General features: G+C 44.3%; 2 protein-coding genes across 4 annotated transcripts; one reads left to right on the forward strand and one right to left on the reverse strand.

Moving 5' to 3' along the window:
- The first annotated feature begins 9 nt into the window (after positions 1-9).
- On the forward strand, positions 10-13,654 carry gnptab (N-acetylglucosamine-1-phosphate transferase subunits alpha and beta). 3 transcript variants are annotated; one of them, XR_014762506.1, is made up of 21 exons: positions 10-275; positions 503-588; positions 726-845; positions 1,261-1,311; positions 2,075-2,277; positions 2,427-2,491; positions 2,610-2,744; positions 6,332-6,493; positions 6,631-6,810; positions 6,946-7,116; positions 7,235-7,358; positions 7,450-7,665; positions 7,780-8,939; positions 9,071-9,270; positions 9,422-9,641; positions 9,735-9,848; positions 9,951-10,036; positions 10,123-10,221; positions 10,339-10,506; positions 10,768-11,552; positions 12,238-12,295. XR_014762506.1 is itself a non-coding variant. In XM_084701887.1 (21 exons), the coding sequence occupies exons 1-21, from the start codon at positions 144-146 to the stop codon at positions 12,307-12,309; spliced, it is 3,855 nt and encodes a 1,284-aa protein (XP_084558013.1). In that variant the 5' UTR covers positions 10-143; the 3' UTR covers positions 12,310-13,654. The 3 variants fall into 3 exon arrangements, 2 of the variants coding, with proteins under 2 accessions (XP_084558013.1, XP_084558014.1); XM_084701887.1 differs by having other exon boundaries at positions 11,462-11,552; positions 12,238-13,654; XM_084701888.1 differs by having other exon boundaries at positions 7,456-7,665; positions 11,462-11,552; positions 12,238-13,654.
- Positions 13,655-20,549, reverse strand: chpt1 (choline phosphotransferase 1). The gene is made up of 8 exons (XM_084701889.1): positions 19,986-20,549; positions 18,206-18,353; positions 17,885-18,026; positions 17,680-17,764; positions 16,778-16,909; positions 16,448-16,606; positions 16,148-16,273; positions 13,655-15,808 (listed from the first exon to the last, which is right to left on the reverse strand). The coding sequence occupies exons 1-8, from the start codon at positions 20,223-20,225 to the stop codon at positions 15,692-15,694; spliced, it is 1,149 nt and encodes a 382-aa protein (XP_084558015.1). The 5' UTR covers positions 20,226-20,549; the 3' UTR covers positions 13,655-15,691.
- Positions 20,550-20,678: the final 129 nt, after the last annotated feature.

The raw sequence follows: 20,678 nt of genomic DNA on the forward strand, positions 1-20,678 counted from the left end.
AGGAAGTACAATGTTTGGTCATGTGTTTCGTGTATCGCTCGCAAGCTGTCAGGTGACTAAGACCTTGTTTATTTTCTGCTAATTCAATATGTTATTTTATCACTTTTGAATGGCCCGTATGAAATGGATTACCAAGGAGAACCATGGTGATCATCAATTCAGTCCTGAAGCTTTTGCAGAGACAGACCTATACCTGTCTGTCTCACCGCTATGGGCTTTACCTCTGCTTTGGGGGGATTGTCCTCATGATAGTTTCCGCCTTCCAGTTTGGAGAAGTAAGTTGAAAGAAGGCTTTCACAAGTTCAACATTTTCACTCAATTGGCTGCTGGCCTTCCTGTATAAATTATACACATTTTAGCATGATAGTAGCTACCTAACTAGCTAATCCGATCTGACAAGCAGCTTGTTGCTATAGACCTAGCCAGTGATAGACATGGCCCTCAGATATATGGACATATTGACAGTGTGCATCTAAGATTTGCATGTCACATGTATGCACAGGTTGTTGTGGAGTGGAGTCGGGACCAGTACCATGTGTTGTTTGACTCCTACAGAGACAATGTAGCAGGGAAATCATTCCAGACCAGGTGAGAGACACCTTGTGTGACTTAGCATTGTCATTGGCTAAACTTCTATTTTTACATTGATTTTTACATAGATTTTTTTTGCACAGTTCATGCAATTATTTTTGGAAGAACAGACCTAACATGCTGTTTTAATATAGGTTGTGTCTGCCCATGCCTATCGATGTGGTGTACACCTGGGTTAATGGCACTGACACCGGTCTGATGAAGGAACTTCGAGCAGTCAGAGAGAACCTGGAAGAGGAGCAGAGAGCACTGAGGTACAGGAGTGCACGCATTATCTTACCACATTTCTTAAACGACTCTGTTACTTGGGTATTAGTGATGCTGTGTTTTTCCCCTCAGAACAGATCTTTTGGCTGTAATAACAAAACACTTTTTTGATTGAGAGTATTATTGACAGAAGATGCTCTATCTGAACCAGTCTATTCTTCTGTTGACACACCGATCTTCTCAGAGTGACCAGGCTGGCCTTGTAATGGGTCAAAAGTTATTTCTCACTGAGTTTTGGCACTTAAGTCTTATACCTGGTACACACAAAGCACAGTCATAAGAGAGATACATCAGAACATGTTTAAAATATGGCACACTCAGTTACATCCACATGTATCCATGTATCCTTATGGAACATCTATAAAGTCGAAGCTGTATTAACTTTGTTTCTTGCTGCTGCAGAGAACGCTTGGGAAAGAATGCAAGTAATACAACTGAAGTGCCAAAGGATAAGTATGTCAAAGAAAGTGTGTCTGCCGGCCTATGTGCTCTTTCACCACACCATGTATTGACTGTTGATCTGTCTCTGAAATAGAAATAATAACATGCTCATCATGGTTCCAACAGTCATAGAAAACCTGGTGAATTCCATGGGAATTGATTAATTTGAAACTGTGGGAGTCTCGCCTGATCTTTTCTGAATGTTGGTCTACGTACATGCATAGCCACAATACTTTAATGTACTGTTTAATTCCAGTGGCATGCTTAGCCATATTGTTTGATATAAGGCTTCCCCTAGAGAATAAAAAAACACCATTGGTAACAAAAACGGTCTCACTCTACCCTGTTGAAGTGTGTGGAAGCTTCCTCTGTGCACTGCAACCTATTTTGTTTTCAACCACATGAAGGTGTTTATGACCCCGTAAAGGTGTGACATGGGTTCTCATACATGTAGGTCATTTTGCATGAGTACAGAGAGCTTTATGAAAAGTGTTCGAAGAATACTTGGAAATGTATGCATACACATGTAAAAAAATAAATCATGAACAGCACTTTCAAAATGCAACAAAAAAAAGGACCTACTAGTCATTCTGAGTCACCAGCCTCATTCCTGTCGCTAAGACGTTTCCTTCATTGTGACTTCATTCTTAACAAGGTTAAAACAATCTGGAAGTTTCTATTGTCTCATGCTGCTTGAAGTCCTTAGAATGGAATAATAGAATATGTGTTTAATTATGCCATGTCCTGATGTTTAATACTGACTTTTTATTTCTAGAGTGAAGCCGGAGTGTCTGCTGTCTCACTGTATCATAGCACCCATGCTAGCACTGGAGCCAGCTTTACCTGCTAATGTGACTGTGAAGGAGCTGCCTTCGCTCTCACCCTCCTTCTCTACAGCCAAGCAGTTACTGCAAGTGGCAACACCTTTACACCCTTCAACCATGGTGTCTGTGGTTGTCTTTCATTCTCAAGCTGATGGTAAGACATTGCAAACCAGCCCACCCACAAACACAGATGCATGCATGCACACACACAAGCCCAATCACGCACACACAAGTCCTATATCATGCTATTGCAATACACACTGGTAGACCTCTTTTTAATTCTCTCCTATTCATCTCTCATAGCTGAAAAGGCATATATTGAAGTGTCTCAAGATGACTTGAAGAGGTCTGTTTCCCGATGTTACTTGGTGAGTCGACAAGTTTCTGCCAATAATATTTACAGTTTGCTTTTAGTGCTTGTGAATAATCAATACATTAATAAACTCACGTTATTGCCATTACAATGCAGTAGTGTTTCCTCTGTAGACAACAGACAAGGAGACTCCAGGTCTGGTGCGTATGCATACGCTGGCCTACCTCAGCGGCTTCCCAGCGTCCTACAAGGAGACTGAGCTGCTGAGAGTCAAACTGCCCTCTGTTGTCACCAGCAAGATCAAGCAGGTGAGACAATCAGGGCACTGTTCAACCTGGATAAATAACTTCTGGGACAAGCAGCTATATGCATGCAGATTGAGATGCTGGTTTGAGTTGTAGTGCATATTAATTTCAGGACACTAGATGGCAGAGTTTGTCACTTAATTTTGTCAGCATAGTACAACAACTTGAAAAAGACCTTTAATTCAAGATGTCTTAGAATCATAGCACAGCTATGGCAAGATTGACAGTGTTGTCAAATGAATAGCTCTACAAAATCAATGATTTAAATTGATTATCATCTGAATGGATCAGTGTTTTCAACAGTTAAGATGTGAAGAAAGAGCTTTGTTTAGTTTGGCAACGGTGTGTGTATCTAATAATTTTCTCTAATCAGAACTCTCCCAGAGATATGTCATGGGGGGAATGTTAATAATGAGCTTGCATTACTGTGTGTTAATCAAAGAAAACAATCCAGTGATGGTGGTCTCCCAGAGACCCACCTCTGTCTTGGGCCTGGGATACAGATTATAACAGACAGACTTCTCAACCGAGCTTTTGATGCCTATGATAGATATTATAAAATGAAGATAGACAAGATTTCTTTTGTAAATCAAGGGTTTGTTACAAATAGTCTCTCTCTAACAATTTCTCAGAGATTCTGTCAATTCACAATCTAATATGCATCTCTTGCATGTGTCTTTAATCTACTCTCCTATTTGTGATAGGGTTAGGGTATGTACACTACAATATGACAGACAAGTCCTGTGCTACCAAATATTATAAAAAATAAAAAATAAAGTTTTAATGCAGTTCTAGATGTCCTAAATTGTACATATGAGCTAAGTGTAGTGCATGGTCTCTCCCTCCAATGGAGGGCTTTGTGTTCTTCTGGCCTGCGGCCGGTGGTCATATGATAATAGCAGGGGTATTAGGGTGAAACCCTAGCTGGGGGAGCTAGGGTTAACATTAGAACAACTGTTTGAAGTGGCGTGGCGCCAGTCAGCACACAGAAAGGTCACCAGGATTTTACTGTCCTTCCCTCTCTATCTCCCCTTATCCTTGTTCGTCAGTCTCTTGTGTACATCTTTTTGTTGTGTGATTCAGAGTCTTCCCCCACTACAGGTATATTTAGCTTATTTTCCTGGCAGTTGGGCTGACAGTGAATGGATGGTATCGCCAGCTTTAATAACCTGGGTTACAAGTCGGGCAGGTTTGGTGTGAGGGGAGGTTAGATGGGAGACGATGGGATTCAAGGTACGCAGGTGGTCCATCCATGGCACAATGGATGGATCCTGTTACGATGCGCTTCCTGGTTCCCGCAGGCTGATTCTGTGAAAGAGGGATGAAAGAGAGGGAGGGGAGGGAGGGAGGGGGGGGGGGAGAAGAAGGAGAGAGAGAGAGAGAGAGAGAGAGAGAGAGAGAGAGAGAGAGAGAGAGAGAGAGAGAGAGAGAGAGAGAGAGAGAGAGAGAGAGAGAGAGAGAGAGAGAGAGAGAGAGAGAGAGAGAGAGAGAGAGAGAGAGAGAGAGAGAGAGAGAGAGAGAGAGAGAGAGAGAGAGAGAGAGAGAGAGAGAGAGAGATGTTACAATTGAAAGGAAGTAGCTTATTCTTGCTTGTATACAAACGTGTTCAGAGATAGTTGTTTCTGTAAGAGATGTCGCTAAACAATAGAAATGGTCAAACAACAAAAGCACTGGCAGAATCACAGTACTGAGAGATGGCCAGTATTTATAGACACAGTGTTAGACTGACTGCAATGGTGATGAAAGCTGGCCCCGCGACCCCCATCATCCACTCACTCTGTCACCCTGTGAAATACTGCTCACAGTGTGGATGTGTTTGTTTATATGTTTGTTTATATATTTCTGTGTGTGACTTACGGGTCATCTAGCACCACTGAGGTTGTTTTCCCGGCTCACAAGCAAGCTAAAATGCTTCTGTGCATCAATCTCCTTGAAGAGATCCTGTTGCGTTTCCAGTGTGACAGGTCCAGAATGAGGTTGGGCTCCGAGTAGTGCTGAGGCTCTAAAACAACAGAGCCGAATTGAAAAGCAGGATTTGAAAACTACGATACCTGCTAGACTACACTGACCAATGTATCGACACTGATTCTTTATAGATGTATTATTACCCCTAGTCCACAATATATCCCAGTGCCGTCTATCATATTTGACAGCAGGAATGGACCCAGGTGTATATTTCCCCTGACCTTGCATAGCCCACTCTCAGTCCTGGTTAATGAGGGACCAATATGACCAGCACAGGATACCATAGCCCCAGGTCACCACCTCACTCATCACTTTTGACATCTCATTTTTCCTGACATGTAAACATACTGTATTTACTATAGCTCTTATTCCAGGCCGTTTGTTTTAGTGATTGTTAGCAGCGTTCAGTGTTTAATATCTATGTATTTGTATATATATTTTAAGGTAGGTTGGACATAAGGATGGAAGGTGTCAGTACTTAGCCTGGAGCAAGGTAAATTGTGTGGTGCTTGCTCTGGGCTCAATTGACGTGGCTCATGTTGTATAGTAGTGACATGACCTACATTATTTTATCTGACTGGCAGTGTATTTAATTGGCTGTTGACAGGCAGACATGGGAATGTCACTGGCAAATCCCTCCCTGTAAAGCTATTTAAAATCAGTATTTTTATTTTTTTACAATTGTCTTGCTGATCCACTGTCATAAACATGGAAATATGTTTGTGTTTTAACTGCGCTAGTCTGTAACAAAAATGCCAACGCGATCTGTGGGTTACCTTCCCTCAGGTTGTCTGTTGGGTTTGAAAGTGCAGGGTGACCCCACTCCTAAAACCACAGCCGAGACAACGAGAGTCAAGGCTGAGAAAGAGCCAGCAGACTCTGGCCGCCACTGCTGCACACAGAGCAAAGTGTGTGGGCTGTGTGGATGGAATGCGATGCGCTTGCCTCTTTCACGGGAGGCTTAGGTGAGGGAGATGACAGAGATGGGACATATGGTTTGAAGAAGCAATGCCTGGGATGCCAACATGTCACACGCACACAAAATAGGGAGCCAGTGCCTGCATGCCTCTCTTAAGATACACCCCTTTCCACCCCCATCCACAGAGATGACATCACAGAATGTTCCACAAACACACACAATCCGATTCCCATGTCCAGGTCATCATGACTGAGGGCTGTTTGGTCGTGGAGGGGGGACAGTGTACGTCAAGGTGGCGACGAGTCCAGCACGTTCAAGCGGTTGCTCTGATCTGGCCCATCTCTGAATCAGTGAACAGCTAAGGGGTCAGAGGTCAACATGGCTGCTTTGAACCAAGCTCACGTTCAGCCATGTAGTGGTTCTCACTCCTGTCATCTGTTACCCAGGATTCCTCCAGGGACAAACGTGACCAAAGTCACAATGATGGAATCTGGGTCTGCATTGTAACCTTGACCATGGCCACGTCTTCAACCAGCTTTACGCCTGTTGTCGGAGCTTGTTGTGGAGGCATTGAGTGGCCTTGACTTGAAATAAATAATGTTGTTCTTTGTCTGTGGTGCTATACTAAGCATGTATATTTTCAGCTGCTGCCTCTTAACACCCCTTTGACTTATTTTTGTTGTGTGTTCTTATTGTTTTTTTTTAGTTCCAGCTGTATTCCGAGGCCAGCATAGCTCTGCTTCACCTTAACAGCCCCCAGGACTTCCTTGACCTGACCCAGCAAGCCAAGAAGAACCTGACTTTGGACGGGAAAGAGTTAAATATCAACCCTGCCTACCTGTTTTGGGACCTCACCACCATCACACAGGTACACCTCCCTCTCTACTTATCAATCCCCACCATATGACTTTGCTACCCCAGGTGTGCATTTTCTGTTAAATTCTATTGTATAGAGAGTAGTTTGTCTCACACACACACCTACGTGCTGTGTTCTCTACCCCTCAGTCTAAACAAGATGAGGACGTTTCAGCCAGTCGCTTCGAAGACAACGAGGAGCTACGCTATTCGCTGCGCTCGGTGGAGAGACACGCCCCCTGGGTGCGGCACATCTTCATAGTAACTAACGGGCAGATTCCTTCCTGGCTGAATCTGGATAACCCCCGAGTTACTGTGGTTACGCACCAGGTGACATTTGAGTCCACTTCTCATCACACAGGAAATTTGTCCTTCTGTCATTTCAAAGATATTTTAGAAAATAGTTTGTTCTTTAGATCATATGGATTATAAAATGCCATGTGATGTCATTCCCTGTTTGTGTAGGATATCTTCCAGAACCTTACTCACCTTCCCACCTTCAGTTCTCCTGCCATTGAAACACACATCCACCGCATCCCAGGCCTGTCCCAGAAGTTCATCTACCTCAACGATGACGTCATGTTTGGGAAGGATGTGTGGCCAGATGACTTCTACAGTCACTCCAAGGGACAGAAGGTTGGAGAAGAAGGCTCTAGAATCTAGTTAGAGAAGAGTAGAGTAAAAATACAAATATATTAACGGTAAAAATAAACGGTATCATGTTTGATTATTCTCCATGTGTTCGTCTGTACAGGTTTACCTGACGTGGCCTGTCCCTAACTGTGCCGAGGGATGCCCAGGGTCCTGGATTAAAGATGGCTACTGTGACAAGGCCTGCAACAACTCTGCCTGCGACTGGGATGGCGGTGACTGCCTGGGTGAGGGAGGATCCTACGCTTTCCACCTTTTCTGACTGTCTCGCTACTTTTCTGGATGTTCCTCTCTTATCTTCTTTTTGTCTTCCGTCAGGAGCAGCTGCGAACAATCGATTTGGGGCTGGTGTGGGAGCAGGTGGAGCCGGAGGGGCCGGGGGACCGCCATGGCACTTTGCAGGTGGCCTGGGAGGCATTGGAGGGATTTCCTACTGCAACCCGGGCTGTGCCAACTCTTGGTTGGCTGACAAGTTCTGCGACCAAGCCTGCAATGTGCTCTCCTGTGGGTTTGATGTAGGAGACTGTGGCCAAGGTAGGGGTCTGTTATTTATGCCTTGGTACACAAAGAAATACATAGTTCTCAACACTGTTTGTACCAGTGATCATGGTGTATCTAAGTGTTTATTATTCTGTATTTATCTTCTAGACCACTTTGGACAGCTGCACAGAGTGACGCTGCATAGGAACCAGACGCTGTACACTCTGCCAGTGGGGGAGATCAGGCCCCACTTCAGCTTTGCTGGCGTGGGTCACAAAGTGACGGACGCCCACGTCAGTGACAGCCCCGTGGTGCGGCACACCTCGGTGGCCAACAAGTGGAAGACCGTCCACCTGCTGCTCCACCCGGGCCACAACGCCAGCCAGGTCCACTACAATCTCACCTTCCAGGACAAGGACGACAAGGAGTTCACCATGACCTTCACTGTGGCGGTGGACACCAGGGAGCTCCCCCAGCCTAACGTCTCCGACCCTGTCCAGAGGGAAGGGAGCAAGTGGGACAAACCCACCACCGCCACCCCTGAACCCGAGGTCCCTTTTGCCGATGTCCCCAGGGAGAAGCAGGGTCCTAAGGTCCAGAAGAGGCCCCCTGGAGAGCCCGAGGTGGCCATAGAGGTGCCTGATCTGAACATTTCTCTGCTGCCTGCAGCTGTGCGCACTGAGCTGCAGAGGCTGGAGGAGAAGCTACTGATGGGTGATATAACTGTGAAGGGTTATAACCTCACAAAGGCTGCTCTGTTGAGTCCCTACAAGGCACTGGCCAAGCCCAACCAGGAAGGCATTCGCTCACCGCTCAAAGTAGGGCCACAGCAGACTGAATCCCTGGGTGAGCCATACAAAGAGCAGGTGGGGGATAAGATGGAGGCACCAACAGTGGATACTAAACCACAGGAGCACCAGAGAGAAGCAGGTGACATGGAGACACACGAAGAGTTGCCGGCCAAAGAAACCAAAGTCCCAGCTGATGTACCTAGGGCGGCCATTGAAGAGAGAGGTGAGCAGATATCCCAGTCTCCAGTGGCCCTTGTCCAAGTTCAGATTGATGGAAAACCTGAAAACCCAGGAGGTCAACGCCCTGTGACAACGAAACCCGATGACATCGTAACAGAGCGTCCTCCATCCTCCAAGTTGCTGAGCACTCTGGTTGGAAGCATGTCCAAAAGCAAAGGCCCAGACAGCCAATCACACCAAGCCATCGACGGCGTAGGGGAGGCGGGGTTTGTTGGCAGGAAGTTACAACACTACACTTCCTCAGACAGAGGCTTCTTGCCTTGGGAGAGGAGGAAGTTCTTTCAGGATCTGCTGGATGTGAGTCTGAAGTGGGGATCATATGAGGGGCACCGAAAGTGTTTGGAAATAAGCATTTCAGACCTATTCTCAGGTTGGCTCTGTGCCGAAGGGTTACTAGGTTGTTGACTGTGTTCCCCCCTGCCTTGTAGGAAGATGAACGTCTGACACGGGAGCTGATGTACCAGTCTGACAGCGCCGCCACTGGCCGGAGGCTGCAGGACACCTTTGCTGATTCGCTGCGCTATGTCAACAAGCTGTTGAACGGCCAGTTTGGATTCACATCCCGCAAAGTCCCTGCCCACATGCCCCACATGATTGACAGGCTCATCATGCAAGAGCTTCAGGACATGTGAGAGCACACCAGACCAGAAGAAGAAGCTCTACACTTCCTGTTTTACAAAATTAGATTAAACATGCCACCCACAAAATTGTAAAGGTTTCTTCAAGTTTTTAAAAAGACAAATTTGCTGTTGTCGGTTAACAGCTCCTCTTGTTCGCAGGTTCCCCGAGGGCTTCGACAAGACGTCGTCCCACCGGGTGCGTCACTCCGAGGACATGCAGTTCGCCTTCTCCTACTTCTACTTCCTGATGAGCGCCCTGCAGCAGCTCAACGTCTCCCAGGTGTTCGACGAGATCGACACGGACCATTCAGGGGTGCTCTCGGACAGAGAGATCCGAACGCTCGCCACGAGGATACACGAGCTGCCCCTCAGCCTACAGGTCAGTCCTATGGATTTGTGTTGTCACTCTTCACTTAATAAGTTGTGTCTATGTATGTAGGGATGCACCACGTCTCTCTTCTGTCCGTTTCAGGATCTGACGGGTCTGGAGCAGACGCTGATCAACTGCTCCAAGATGCTTCCTGCCAACCTGACCCGGCTCCACGTGGTCAACCCCACCCAGGAGGCTTACTATGACCCCAGCATGGTGAGTCTCACAGAACCACCCTCTAAAGGATAACGTGCCCTTCATTGTCTTCATGTCTCATTAGTTTGACCTGGTGGATATCTGATGTGTTTGTGTTTGCAGCCTCCTGTCACCAAAGGTCTGGTCATCCACTGTAAACCCATTATAGAGCGTATACAGAAGGCCTTCAGAGACCAGAACAAGTACAAGTAGGTGTTCTTTGTAGCACGCTTTAGGAATCTCTAATGTGTCATTCCAATAATGTTGGATTAATAAGATCTCTGTCCTTTCTTAGGTTTGAGATCATGGGGGAGGAGGAGTTAGCCTTCAAGATGGTGCGCACTAACGTGTCCCATGTGGTGGGACAGTTGGACGATATCCGAAAGAACCCAAGGTGAGCGTTCCTTCCTGTGCCAGTACTGTCTATCCTGGTGCCTGCTAAAAACGTATTTCAAGTTTTGGCTCCAAGCTCTTAGTTTTGCACTGTAACAGCCGCTTCCTGTCCTCACAGGAAGTTCATCTGTCTGAACGACAACATCGACCACGGCCATAAGGACGCCGGGACAGTGAAGGCGGTGCTGAGGGACTTCTATGAATCCATGTTTCCGCTGGCCTCCCAGTTTGAGCTGCCCAGAGAGTACCGGAACCGCTTCCTCCACATGGGAGAGCTGCAGGAATGGTAGAACACTAGAGCCATATGGATGGATGGCTGAGTAGACGGGTCGAAAGAAAGAAAGACAGGAAGAGTCTGATTAGTAAACACACCATAAAGACTATGTTAAGACACTGTCTCATCCTGTGATGTTCTATTACTGTAGCACTGCTCAGTACATGCACATTTTAAGTACTTGACAAATGGATTACTGTGCTATTCCAGAGCTATGTGGCAAGGTCTCTTGCACGTGAAAGAATAGGTGATTTATCAAGTTTGTTTTTCCAGAAGGAATATTTATTGATCCGGGACTGTCAGCACCTGGGAGCTTCCAGTGTTGCCAGCGCCGGCCAGTGGGAATCCCTGCCGGTTTAGAAGCTCTGAGAAGGGATCCTACTCCCAGATATGCAGACCTCAGCCAGAGAATGTAGCAGCATACAGAGACTTTAAAATTAGACCCCTCTCTTTAGATCTATCACAGCCAGTAAGACTGAGACGATCCTTATCACCCACTATCCTTTAGCCTTTATCATGAGCGACCTGCTCCCCTTTCCCTTCCTCACCCTTCCACCTCCTTCTCTCTTCTCCCCCTTCCTTCTGTCCCTCCTTCATTCCACCCCCAGGTCTGTGCACCTCCCTGTGGTACTTGGTGTTAAAAGCCTGATGGTGTTAGTGAAGTAATAAGCAGGTGGGAGGGATGATGTCACCTTGTCACCTTGCTTGTCTGTGTTCCCAGAGCATTCTGCTGGGTCACATACTGTACAGGACATCAACTCCCCCTTTCCCACTTCCATGGTCTCCCTCAGGGATTGAGAGTTCAGCTGTTTTATCTTAGCTGCATCCCATAGAGAAATGTTTTATGTAGGCGTTCAAGTTCGGTGAATTGGCACAAGCCATCTTCCTCTGGCATAAAGTATAGACTTGAGTTGTTTTTTTATTTAGTAATAACTATGTATAACTGTGTGTGTGTTTCATATTTCAGGCGAGTATACAGGGATAAGCTCAAGTTCTGGACACATTGTGTGCTCGTGACTCTGGTTATCTTTACTGTGATCTCCTTCTTCGCTGAACAGGTCAGTATTCCATTGCTTTGGTCTGATTCACCCCATTTCCAGTCCCAGACATGCTCCATAGAGATCTCCTGATTGTCACATCCCACCAGCACTACATGAATCTAGGCTGGAAAGTGAAGTGACATCATTAAAAGGAAACACTGCGGACGACGCACCTGTCATCCGTAAAGCATGATGTTACATACCTGCTTTGTTGACACGAGCCACCTGTTTGCCGACTGATCTAAGGGCACAGGAGTCCAGTTTCTCCTCAGAGATCCATGGAGGAAGGTCAACAGTCTGAGTGACCTAAAGGGAATGCTTGCTCTGCCTCGTTGGCTGTGGGACGTGAGGGACTGTGAGGGAGTGGGTAGCACGGTCATGCTCTCCCCAGTGAGCCCACACCGGCCACACCTCTCCCTCACAGGCATCAGGTCAACCCTCATCCAGCCCTGATCTGCTGGCTGCTAGAAGTGTGGCCACGTTTTAAATAGGGGTCACTGGTTTTAGTGGAGAAGGCAACCTGACTCTTATTTGGGTGACTATAAAAGGACTTGGAAGTGAATTTGAAAAGCCTTATGTGTTAGTAAGGAGACTCAAAAGCCAACCACACCATATACAAACAGACAAAAACTTGACACCTTCCTCCTCCCCCTTGTTTGTTTGAGCGCCTCTGTGATGTCATCCTTTGTTTCGTCTCCCTCAGCTGATCCTACTGAAGCGCAAGCTGTTCCCGAGACGCAGGGTCAGCAAGGACGTCAACCCAGAGCGCGTGTGAAGAAAAGGAAGTGTTCCTCCTCTCTGCACCATCCTCATCCTTCCTCTTGTCTCTCCCCCATATTCTCCACCCTTCTCGTGGCAAGGAAACGACCCTTAAGGGGTGAGTAGGGAGAGACGTTGGAAGAGGAACAGCCGTCCCTCTGAAGCTTGTGAGGTGCTCACCTCAGAAAGGCTTTAGAAAGTGGCCATTAAGTTTCTCGACAAAGTGGCCATCAACCATGTGTTGGCAAATGATTGACAGCCCTCAACTGCTGGTACAACAGATGCCAAATTTTACCGGGGTCACTCTAGATTTCCTCCATTAGGGGTGCCAGAGATCCTGGTCGCCAAGCCAGTGAGCCAAATGTGAGCCACACTCCTGCTGCATCCGCTCCATTGTGATTCATGCAATGTTAAACACTTGACCTGGGTGGGATTGGCTCGGAGCATCCTTTCTGGGTCCATCCTTAGTGGGTTACATAGAACCACACTCACCAAGGGACCAGTCGTTTCATAGGTTAGGGTAGAAAGAGAGAACCAGAGAACAATCACTGAAAGGGATTCATCAATAATAATAATAATGTAAAAAAAGATAGTTACACGAGCCGATACCTGTCTATTTTAGCCTGCACAGCCTGTGCTCTCACTGTCCCCTGTCCAAGAAGTGCCTTTTCCTAAATAGCTTAACGCCTGAGCTGCATCCATTATCCATTTCTGCTTGTATGTACTTGTTTTCTTCCTGTCCCTGCTTGCCTTTAACATTTCCTTTACATATCATACCACCTAGGTCTGTTTTATTTGTATGTTTTATTTTTATTGTGAATGTTTGACAAATTAGTGACTGCAGCATTCAGCCATCCGTCGGTGTGTTCCCATGGGACACGTTTAGCTCTCGCTAGTGTCTGAAATTCAGACTTCTTGGGCATGCTGTTTAATAAAGATGTGATTGTATCGTTTGTGAAAAGCCAAATGTTCTCATGCATCTGTAATGACTACCACGGAATGTTTATTAACCTCACAAAAGGTTCTACTGACCCTGTTTCTTCCCATGGTTTTACCTTTTTTTTTTTTACCAGACATCCGTTAATCTTGTAGGGTTACAAATACTCACACTGAATAACTGTTTACAGCAGAGGGCCATGACAGATGTTTTGCTGCTGTACTGTTTGATGTCTGTCATGTTACCTACAAATTCAAATGCATGCCAGCCAAATTATTTTCTAGGAATAACTCTTCGGATGTTATTCTTATTCCAGCACATACAGTGCATAAGTTGTAATTTGCTTCCACCCCAGAATTCAAAATGACATCAAACAACTTTGCTTTCTTGGTCTTTGTTCTTTCAAATAAAGAAATACAAGTGATTGAATGAAAAATATGTCTTTATTAAAACCTTTTCACTCACTTTTGTTAGTACAAAGGTGTATTACTGTATAGTGTTGAACAGTGCAATACCATGTTATGGTTGAGCATGTGGACCTCTAATGCATAGTTCCATAGTTAACCAGCTGGAAAACCCCTGATTGAACAGAAACATCAAGTTAGTGTCAGTTACAGTCACTTAGCAACCTTACATCACCTGAAAGCTCTTTATTAGCATTCTACCTCCATCTGCATCCAAACAAAATGACCTTTTAGGGCATGGATCACTACTATGTGCATGTTTAAGACAGAAAAGTGATTCATTTTGTATATTTGATCATTTAAGACACCATTATTAGATGGGGTCTTGACCACCATTTCTCCCAAATGTATCCCTTTCTGTATCCTAATGTTAAACACAGATTTAATTTCAATGTTATGTTCTGTCATCCTTCAAGAAACAGGGCCATGATGTATCTGTTTGGTATCGGAAAACTGTTCCAATCATGGTATCATTATTATCACAAATCATTGAGGTTCAAGTACCAAATGCATTCACCTGTACATTGTATAAATGTGTTTGTATAAATGTTAAATGAGAAACAGACAGATTCCAGTCAAGAGTTATGTCTAGTTAACAGTAAAACATATTCCAGTAGTCCTATGTCTTAGCTCGGGTATCTTGCAAGATACTTAAATTATAGTTATAAAACACTGATCCATAAGTAAAGTTTTCTGCATTAACTACAGAAAATTTAAACAAAAAGACAGTGTTTCTCAACTTCTCTCACCAAACATCCGCACAGAAATTTAAAATAAAACAATTAAAAAATAAACTTTAAGGCTTCAAACAAAATTATGTACAATCACATATAATTATGTAGCCCTTTAGGGAGGAAAACAAAGAAAGCATATGATCTTGTGTTAACACATCATCTCCAACAGACAAAACTCCACATGGACTTGGATGGATGGGAAACTAAGATTCCAGAGTGATTTGCAAAATACAAGTTTTATGTAGTGTTTGTATACTTTCAACAGTAAGAGGAGTTGTAGTGTAGCCATAATGGTTAGATGGAGGAACCCTGTAAAAGCTTTGTCATTGTTGAGCCAGTGTTAACACAGACCCTCGCCCCTGCAGTCCTTGACAGATGTAGAGCTGACCACACGTAATTGAACACAAGTCAGTCCACATTACAAATTTCATTGCAAATGATCAGAGGTTTAAAAGGTAGATTTTTGGAGATTTTTCTAGCCCTGATTTCAGTTGCCGCAACTTTTGATTGAATAACCCTATAAATAAATTGAAATGATTCACACATTTTAAGGAAGTACTAGGTCTATGCAAATTGTGGGCAAGTATTAAACAGTATAACACAATCTAGGTCAGTATAAAAGCAACTAAAAGGCTTTTTTAGAAGTAGATGTTTACTTATACAGACTATAAGAAAGGTTATAAAATGTAGTCAACATACCAATTGAACTAAATCAGGCCAATAAACAATGCAGCATAGGCTACATTTGATATACTTACCCAGACTTACAACTAGTAGCTCATGCTAGCAAGCAATAATTTTGTCTCTAAATTGAATAAGCTGGAGATGGAAAGACTGCCTTTTAGATGTTCAAGAAAACAGAAGTGTCTTCTTTAATGAAGCCATACATTTCAAGTTGACATTCTAAGATGTTCCAAATTGGCTCTGATAGTGAAAACGACCCACGTCATCCAAGACGAAGGGAACCCAAGACCCGCTTGGTTTCCATCCTCCTGCCCGTGCTGCCTATACTACCTCTACATAGTGCTGCAGTCTGGCAGTGGGCGTGGTCAGCAGGAGTACCCTTCATCTAAACCATGGCTGGTCATCTTCCTTTCACAACTCTTGCATGTGGGACAGACTTTAGTTAGAGGTGGTCACTGTATCAAAATTGCTGCAGTTTTGGATTGAGGGGCTGTCGTCGTCATCTGCTTTCAGGAGCGGGGTGGCATCGGCGTCGGCCTGCCCCTCCTCCTCCTCCTCCTCCTCCCGCCGGGCAAGGCCTCAGTCGTGGTGGCTGTGGGCCTGCGGCGCAATGCTGAACACGCTGATGCGCAAGTGTGAGGCGATCTGGAGGCAGACGCCTGTGCAGTAGCGCGTCAGGTCCAACAGAGACAAGACCTGAGGAAGCACAACAGAGAGATGACTCACCAGGGCACATATGTCCACTCTTTGACCAACACTCTAGACTTGATATATAGAATATTATCTATAATATCTCATTATATATATATATATATATTATATAATATGTAATCATATATAATATTGTAAATACAGAACTATTGTTATTATGTTACTTAAGTTGGTTATCAGTGCTGAATTGTGGGGATCTGTGAATCCCACTGTAACAGGGGCTATACAAATACATTTGTATTTTACTTGAATGTTATTGTAATATTGTTACAGCATTAGCCGACAGATTGACAGCCACTGACAGCCTATTCGGAGGGTACTCACCATTGCAACCCACAGGACTATGTACTCATCAATGAAGCTGTTGAAGTACTGGTTGAGGAAAAGAAGGCCAGGCCCGATAAAGGCTGTGTCTGGGAGATACAGCTCACTCTTGGTCATGTGAGCAACCTGCATATGGGAACAGAACATTTTGAGGAACGTAACATACCCCTCTAACTGATTACAATACTGCAAGATAGTGAGATTAAAATAAGAAGAGAACCAATAGGAAATGTTATCTCTGGATTCTTGTTTGAGACGTTTGTCCATAAGTAACAGTTTTTCATCAATGTGTGTACCCACCACCAGTTTGTTGGAGATCTTGGCGATGACCATGCCGAAGGTGAGGATGTAGAGGCAAGGGTGCAGCTGAAACAGCTGGGTAGAGGACTTCTTGAAGATGATGAAAGCCAAGGTGAGGATGAGGCCAATGTGCATGCCTGGGGTCAGTACACTGGTGTCCTGCACAAGATAGTAGAGCACAGAAAACATGCTGTATAAATCAGTACATCGATCTTTGCAAAGATATTACAATGCAATGTGGAACTCAGAACTCAAAAGTCAGGGTATGTATAATTTTGTTGTTGTTGTATTCTAATGAGTTTGATGACATCAGAATATACTTCGACTTACGGCAACAGTTGAGCCATTTTTGCCCACGCCCCCATTCAATATGACATAGAAGTAGTTATAGGTGGACAACAAGAATCCACCGATGATGCCGATGATGGGAAAGGCACTAAGCTTCAAACCAACAACAGGCAACTGAGGAGAAAAGAAAATAAATAAGTAAGTTCGTGGAAATCTATCAACTTGTGTCCAGTAGCACTCCACAAGCTCTCTTTATACTGAAAGCTGCAGGCATGCCGAGCATGATGGGAAGAGAAGCCAAAGAAGCGGGGTGACATCAGCTGTCTGAGCCAGATCGAGGCCATGAGTGACCTGTTGCCATGAGGATAGCTACCCATAGTTACCTTCTCACTTCTCATTTGACGTTTAGTCAAGCCTCCACGGGCAGCCAGAGTAAAAGTGAAACAGAATAGCTATTTAATGACTATTAGTGTGATTGTGAGTTGACTGACAGGTACTTTGTACACTGTTGTCACACAGTAACTGATTGGGTTTGGTTTCAGTTGTCACAGTCTAAGATACTGGTCTAAAGCTAAAGGTTTAGTTTTGTGGTGCTTTCTTATACAAAAGGTGTAGCACTATAAGACTTGTACTTCACTAACCTCAAAATGATTCTTTTATAAAGTGACTTGAGCACTAAACTGTTCTGGTACACAGATAACTACACATAGCTCCAGTTCAAGACTCGCCCTTGCCATTTTGAAATGGGGGGAAAAAAGTCTGTCACAAAGTTGGCTCCCCATTATGCCAGATTTGCAGAGCTGGTATCCCAGTTTGTAGGACAGTATGGGGCACTGAGACTAGAGGTTAGAGTCTGTATTAGAACCCTAAAGCCAAGAAAACAGAGAAAACTGTATGTATGACTGAATGTTTTGAGTATTTGCAAATGCGTGTTTAAATCATACCCTGTTGTCCCAAAGGCCCACTCCACCAAAAGCTGACATCAGATACATGACAATGATGGAAATCTGGACCTCTGTAACATCAACCCTGCATGAGGACAGTGAAAGATACTTAAAGGAAGATTCAGACCAGTTGTAAGAAAGCAATGAGGAAATGTAAGTTGCTTTGGATGGAACATAGAAAACGTAGACTTATTACACAACTCACAAGCCAAAACGGAGGGTTCCAGAAACATAGGTCTGCCACTGGGCACAGAAGAACATGAACATCCCTACGAAGCCGCAGAAGAACATCCAGTCTGGATACATTCCTATCCCACAGGATATACATGTTCCCACGGCAACAAACACTGTAATGAGAGTACACAAACTGTAACTGTCACAAGTGAATTCAAATCACATGACAGATTGACACCAACTAAAGTAGTATAAAAGCGGTTTGCTAAATGAATACATCTAAACGTAATCCTGTTTGTGTACAACATGTCGGTCATGCAACGTGCTGATGAAACAGCAAGGCCAACCACACCTGTAGAGACAGCGTCACAGCCATGGTCAAACAACTCTCCCAAAGGTGAGCTGCTGTTGGTCCTCCTGGCCTGTTTCCCATCGATCGCATCCAGAGACTGATAGATGAACAGTCCCAGTGCACTGAGGAAAAACGCCCATGCTGGAGCCTGGTAAAAAGACAGATAGGGGAAGAGGGAGTGAAGGACGAGAGATGAGTCGAGGTAATGACAATCAGTTTCCTTGAAAATATTGGTTTTTCTTTCAGAGCACAGATGAAAGTAGAAATCATGGAATCTACATTGCAGGATGCAGCTTGTGCTGTTGTGTCAGTAAAATACTATTTTTTTCCTAATAAAGGGCAGAGTTAGCTGAAAGCTAGTGCCCAGTAAGGAACCCATACTTCTACAAACTACTAAAGAGTATCCTATCATAATGCATGGGACTCCGTTCAGCATCCCCAACCCTGCCTATTCCACTCTGACCCCACACCCCAGAACAGTGTAAAAAAAATATTGGGGGCACCACTTGTGTGTTGTACACTTGGTCACACAAGCCAAATAATTCCATATTAGGTTAACTCCTCTGAGGATACTCAACAAAGGAGGATGGCAGTGTGATCTGAACAACTGTTGTTGCATTTGTGTCTTGCTAGACCTTACAGTGCCTGTAAAGTGTAATGAAATGGCAAAAGTGGCAAGATTGTGTGTGTGCGCACTAAGACCCAAATAGTAAGACCAAAATTTCAAGAGAACGGGGCATTTCCAGAGACTTGACTTTTACCAGCCATCTGCCCACCAAAAGCAAGCCAATACTCAGCTTGTCTCTCCACAAGACACTGTTTCAACACTATAGGCTAGGTGTGTGCAGGTGCGTGCATGTGTAAAACAAACTAGTCTAACAAGATGCTCTGCTCTTTCTCCTTATTCTGTGTCTCTCAGCCATGCCCTGTGTTATGACCATGGTAAAATGCTTGTAAATTATAATTGACTGTGAACAACCATTAAGCTGTACTTTCACATGTGTCCTTTGGGACATAGTCCAACAGTTTTTGGTCTTATCCTTATATTTGCTAAGTAGGCAGTCGTCTCTAATCATACCATCGACTGCTCTGACTTGTAGCATATCACCTACACAGGGTAATTACGGGTCATCGTACAGTGGTTGCTCACTTAATCAGACCTAAGTAGGCTATGGCATAATAAGCAAAAACCTTTCAATCTTGTTGCAATCTGGACTTTGTCAGGGTTAAGGTTCTAATCTATACTGAAGCATACGGGCTACGGCATTCTGCAAGTCTGATAAAACTGTCCTGAATGCCTCTGTTAAAGAATGAATGCATGCACCACATACACACACACACAAATGGGCCTACTCAGTATGGCAACACTAAGTCTCTATTGATGCCAGATATATGGAACCTAGAGTCATCAACGTAATCAACGTGGCAATATCTTATTCGAACTGATTCTGACTGAGATAATAGGTTGAAAGCTGACTGCACACCATTAATCCACAGTTCAAAGCTCGAGTTTTGTTTCCGATTAACAAACATCCGTCGTTTTATACACTAAATTATTAAGTAGCCAATTTACTTCTGTCTATAAACCATTTGTCAAAATAAATGTCGTTCCTGCAAACAAATGAATTCCAACATTGTTGCAAAGCCCAATGACTGACCAAAACGTGCATACATATCAGCAGACACTGGTTCCAGGTGTATCATGGTACCAATTATGTTACAACTACACATAGGACAGAGACATTATATCAGAAAGTTTCCCAAGGTCGCAGTCACTTACCTCTTCTGTTGCCGACGGGCAGTAATACACTAGCACTACAGTTGTGACAATATTCACAACGAGTCCAATTATAGTTAGCGTATTCGGCGCGATCGTGGTTGGAATTTGTTGGACCAGCCAATTCCAGTATACTTGACACGCTGGTTCGAAAAGGGATCGGCCGGAGGCGCTGTATTTATGCTCTTCTAGTCGCTTGAGTTGTGCGACTGACAGCGGCTCTGGATACAAGAAATGTGGCATTGTTTTTAGCCTCTGTGCTCAAAAAAGTACCACCCAGAGATACTTCTAACTTTCTTCTGTCTCTCCGGATTTAATATTTGCTTGTCTCCAGAAAACGGTTGTTCATTTGACATTTAAGAGTGAACGGTTATTTTTCAACCATGAGTTGTAGATACCCTTTCCGTTCATCGAAAATTGCTTTTCAGCAGGAAGCCAAGGCCCGGAAGAGAATGTAACCGGGAGATTCAAATGCCATGTATTCCTACCACCGCTATGTGCGCAATTTCCAAACATTTAGAAAAACAAAACACATTGGCTGTCAGTAGTTACGAGTTCACCATCGACAACTTCGTAAACACCATCTACTAAAATAATATGCTATGATTTTCCAACTCAAATCAGAAAATATCAAATGGCTTAAGGGACTGTTAATTGTTATTTAATGACGTCACAAAAAATGACAAATCTCAACAA

Source organism: Hypomesus nipponensis, chromosome 7 (assembly GCF_054491055.1).
Source record: "Hypomesus nipponensis isolate SF chromosome 7, ASM5449105v1, whole genome shotgun sequence".
In the NCBI taxonomy this organism is placed as follows: domain Eukaryota; kingdom Metazoa; phylum Chordata; class Actinopteri; order Osmeriformes; family Osmeridae; genus Hypomesus; species Hypomesus nipponensis.

What these genes read in the sequence shown, in the direction of transcription:
- gnptab (XM_084701887.1), top strand. Translation starts at nt 144, where the DNA reads ATGGTGATCATCAATTCAGTCCTGAAGCTTTTGCAGAGACAGACCTAT. An exon ending in CCGCCTTCCAGTTTGGAGAA is followed by an intron (nt 276 to 502) that starts GTAAGTTGAAAG and finishes ATGTATGCACAG; the next exon opens with GTTGTTGTGGAGTGGAGTCG. An exon ending in TCACCAGCAAGATCAAGCAG is followed by an intron (nt 2,745 to 6,331) that starts GTGAGACAATCA and finishes GTTTTTTTTTAG; the next exon opens with TTCCAGCTGTATTCCGAGGC.
- chpt1 (XM_084701889.1), bottom strand. Translation starts at nt 20,225, where the DNA reads ATGCCACATTTCTTGTATCCAGAGCCGCTGTCAGTCGCACAACTCAAG. An exon ending in GGAACCCTCCGTTTTGGCTT is followed by an intron (nt 17,765 to 17,884) that starts GTGAGTTGTGTA and finishes GTCCTCATGCAG; the next exon opens with GGTTGATGTTACAGAGGTCC. An exon ending in TAGTCCTGTGGGTTGCAATG is followed by an intron (nt 15,809 to 16,147) that starts GTGAGTACCCTC and finishes GTGCTTCCTCAG; the next exon opens with GTCTTGTCTCTGTTGGACCT.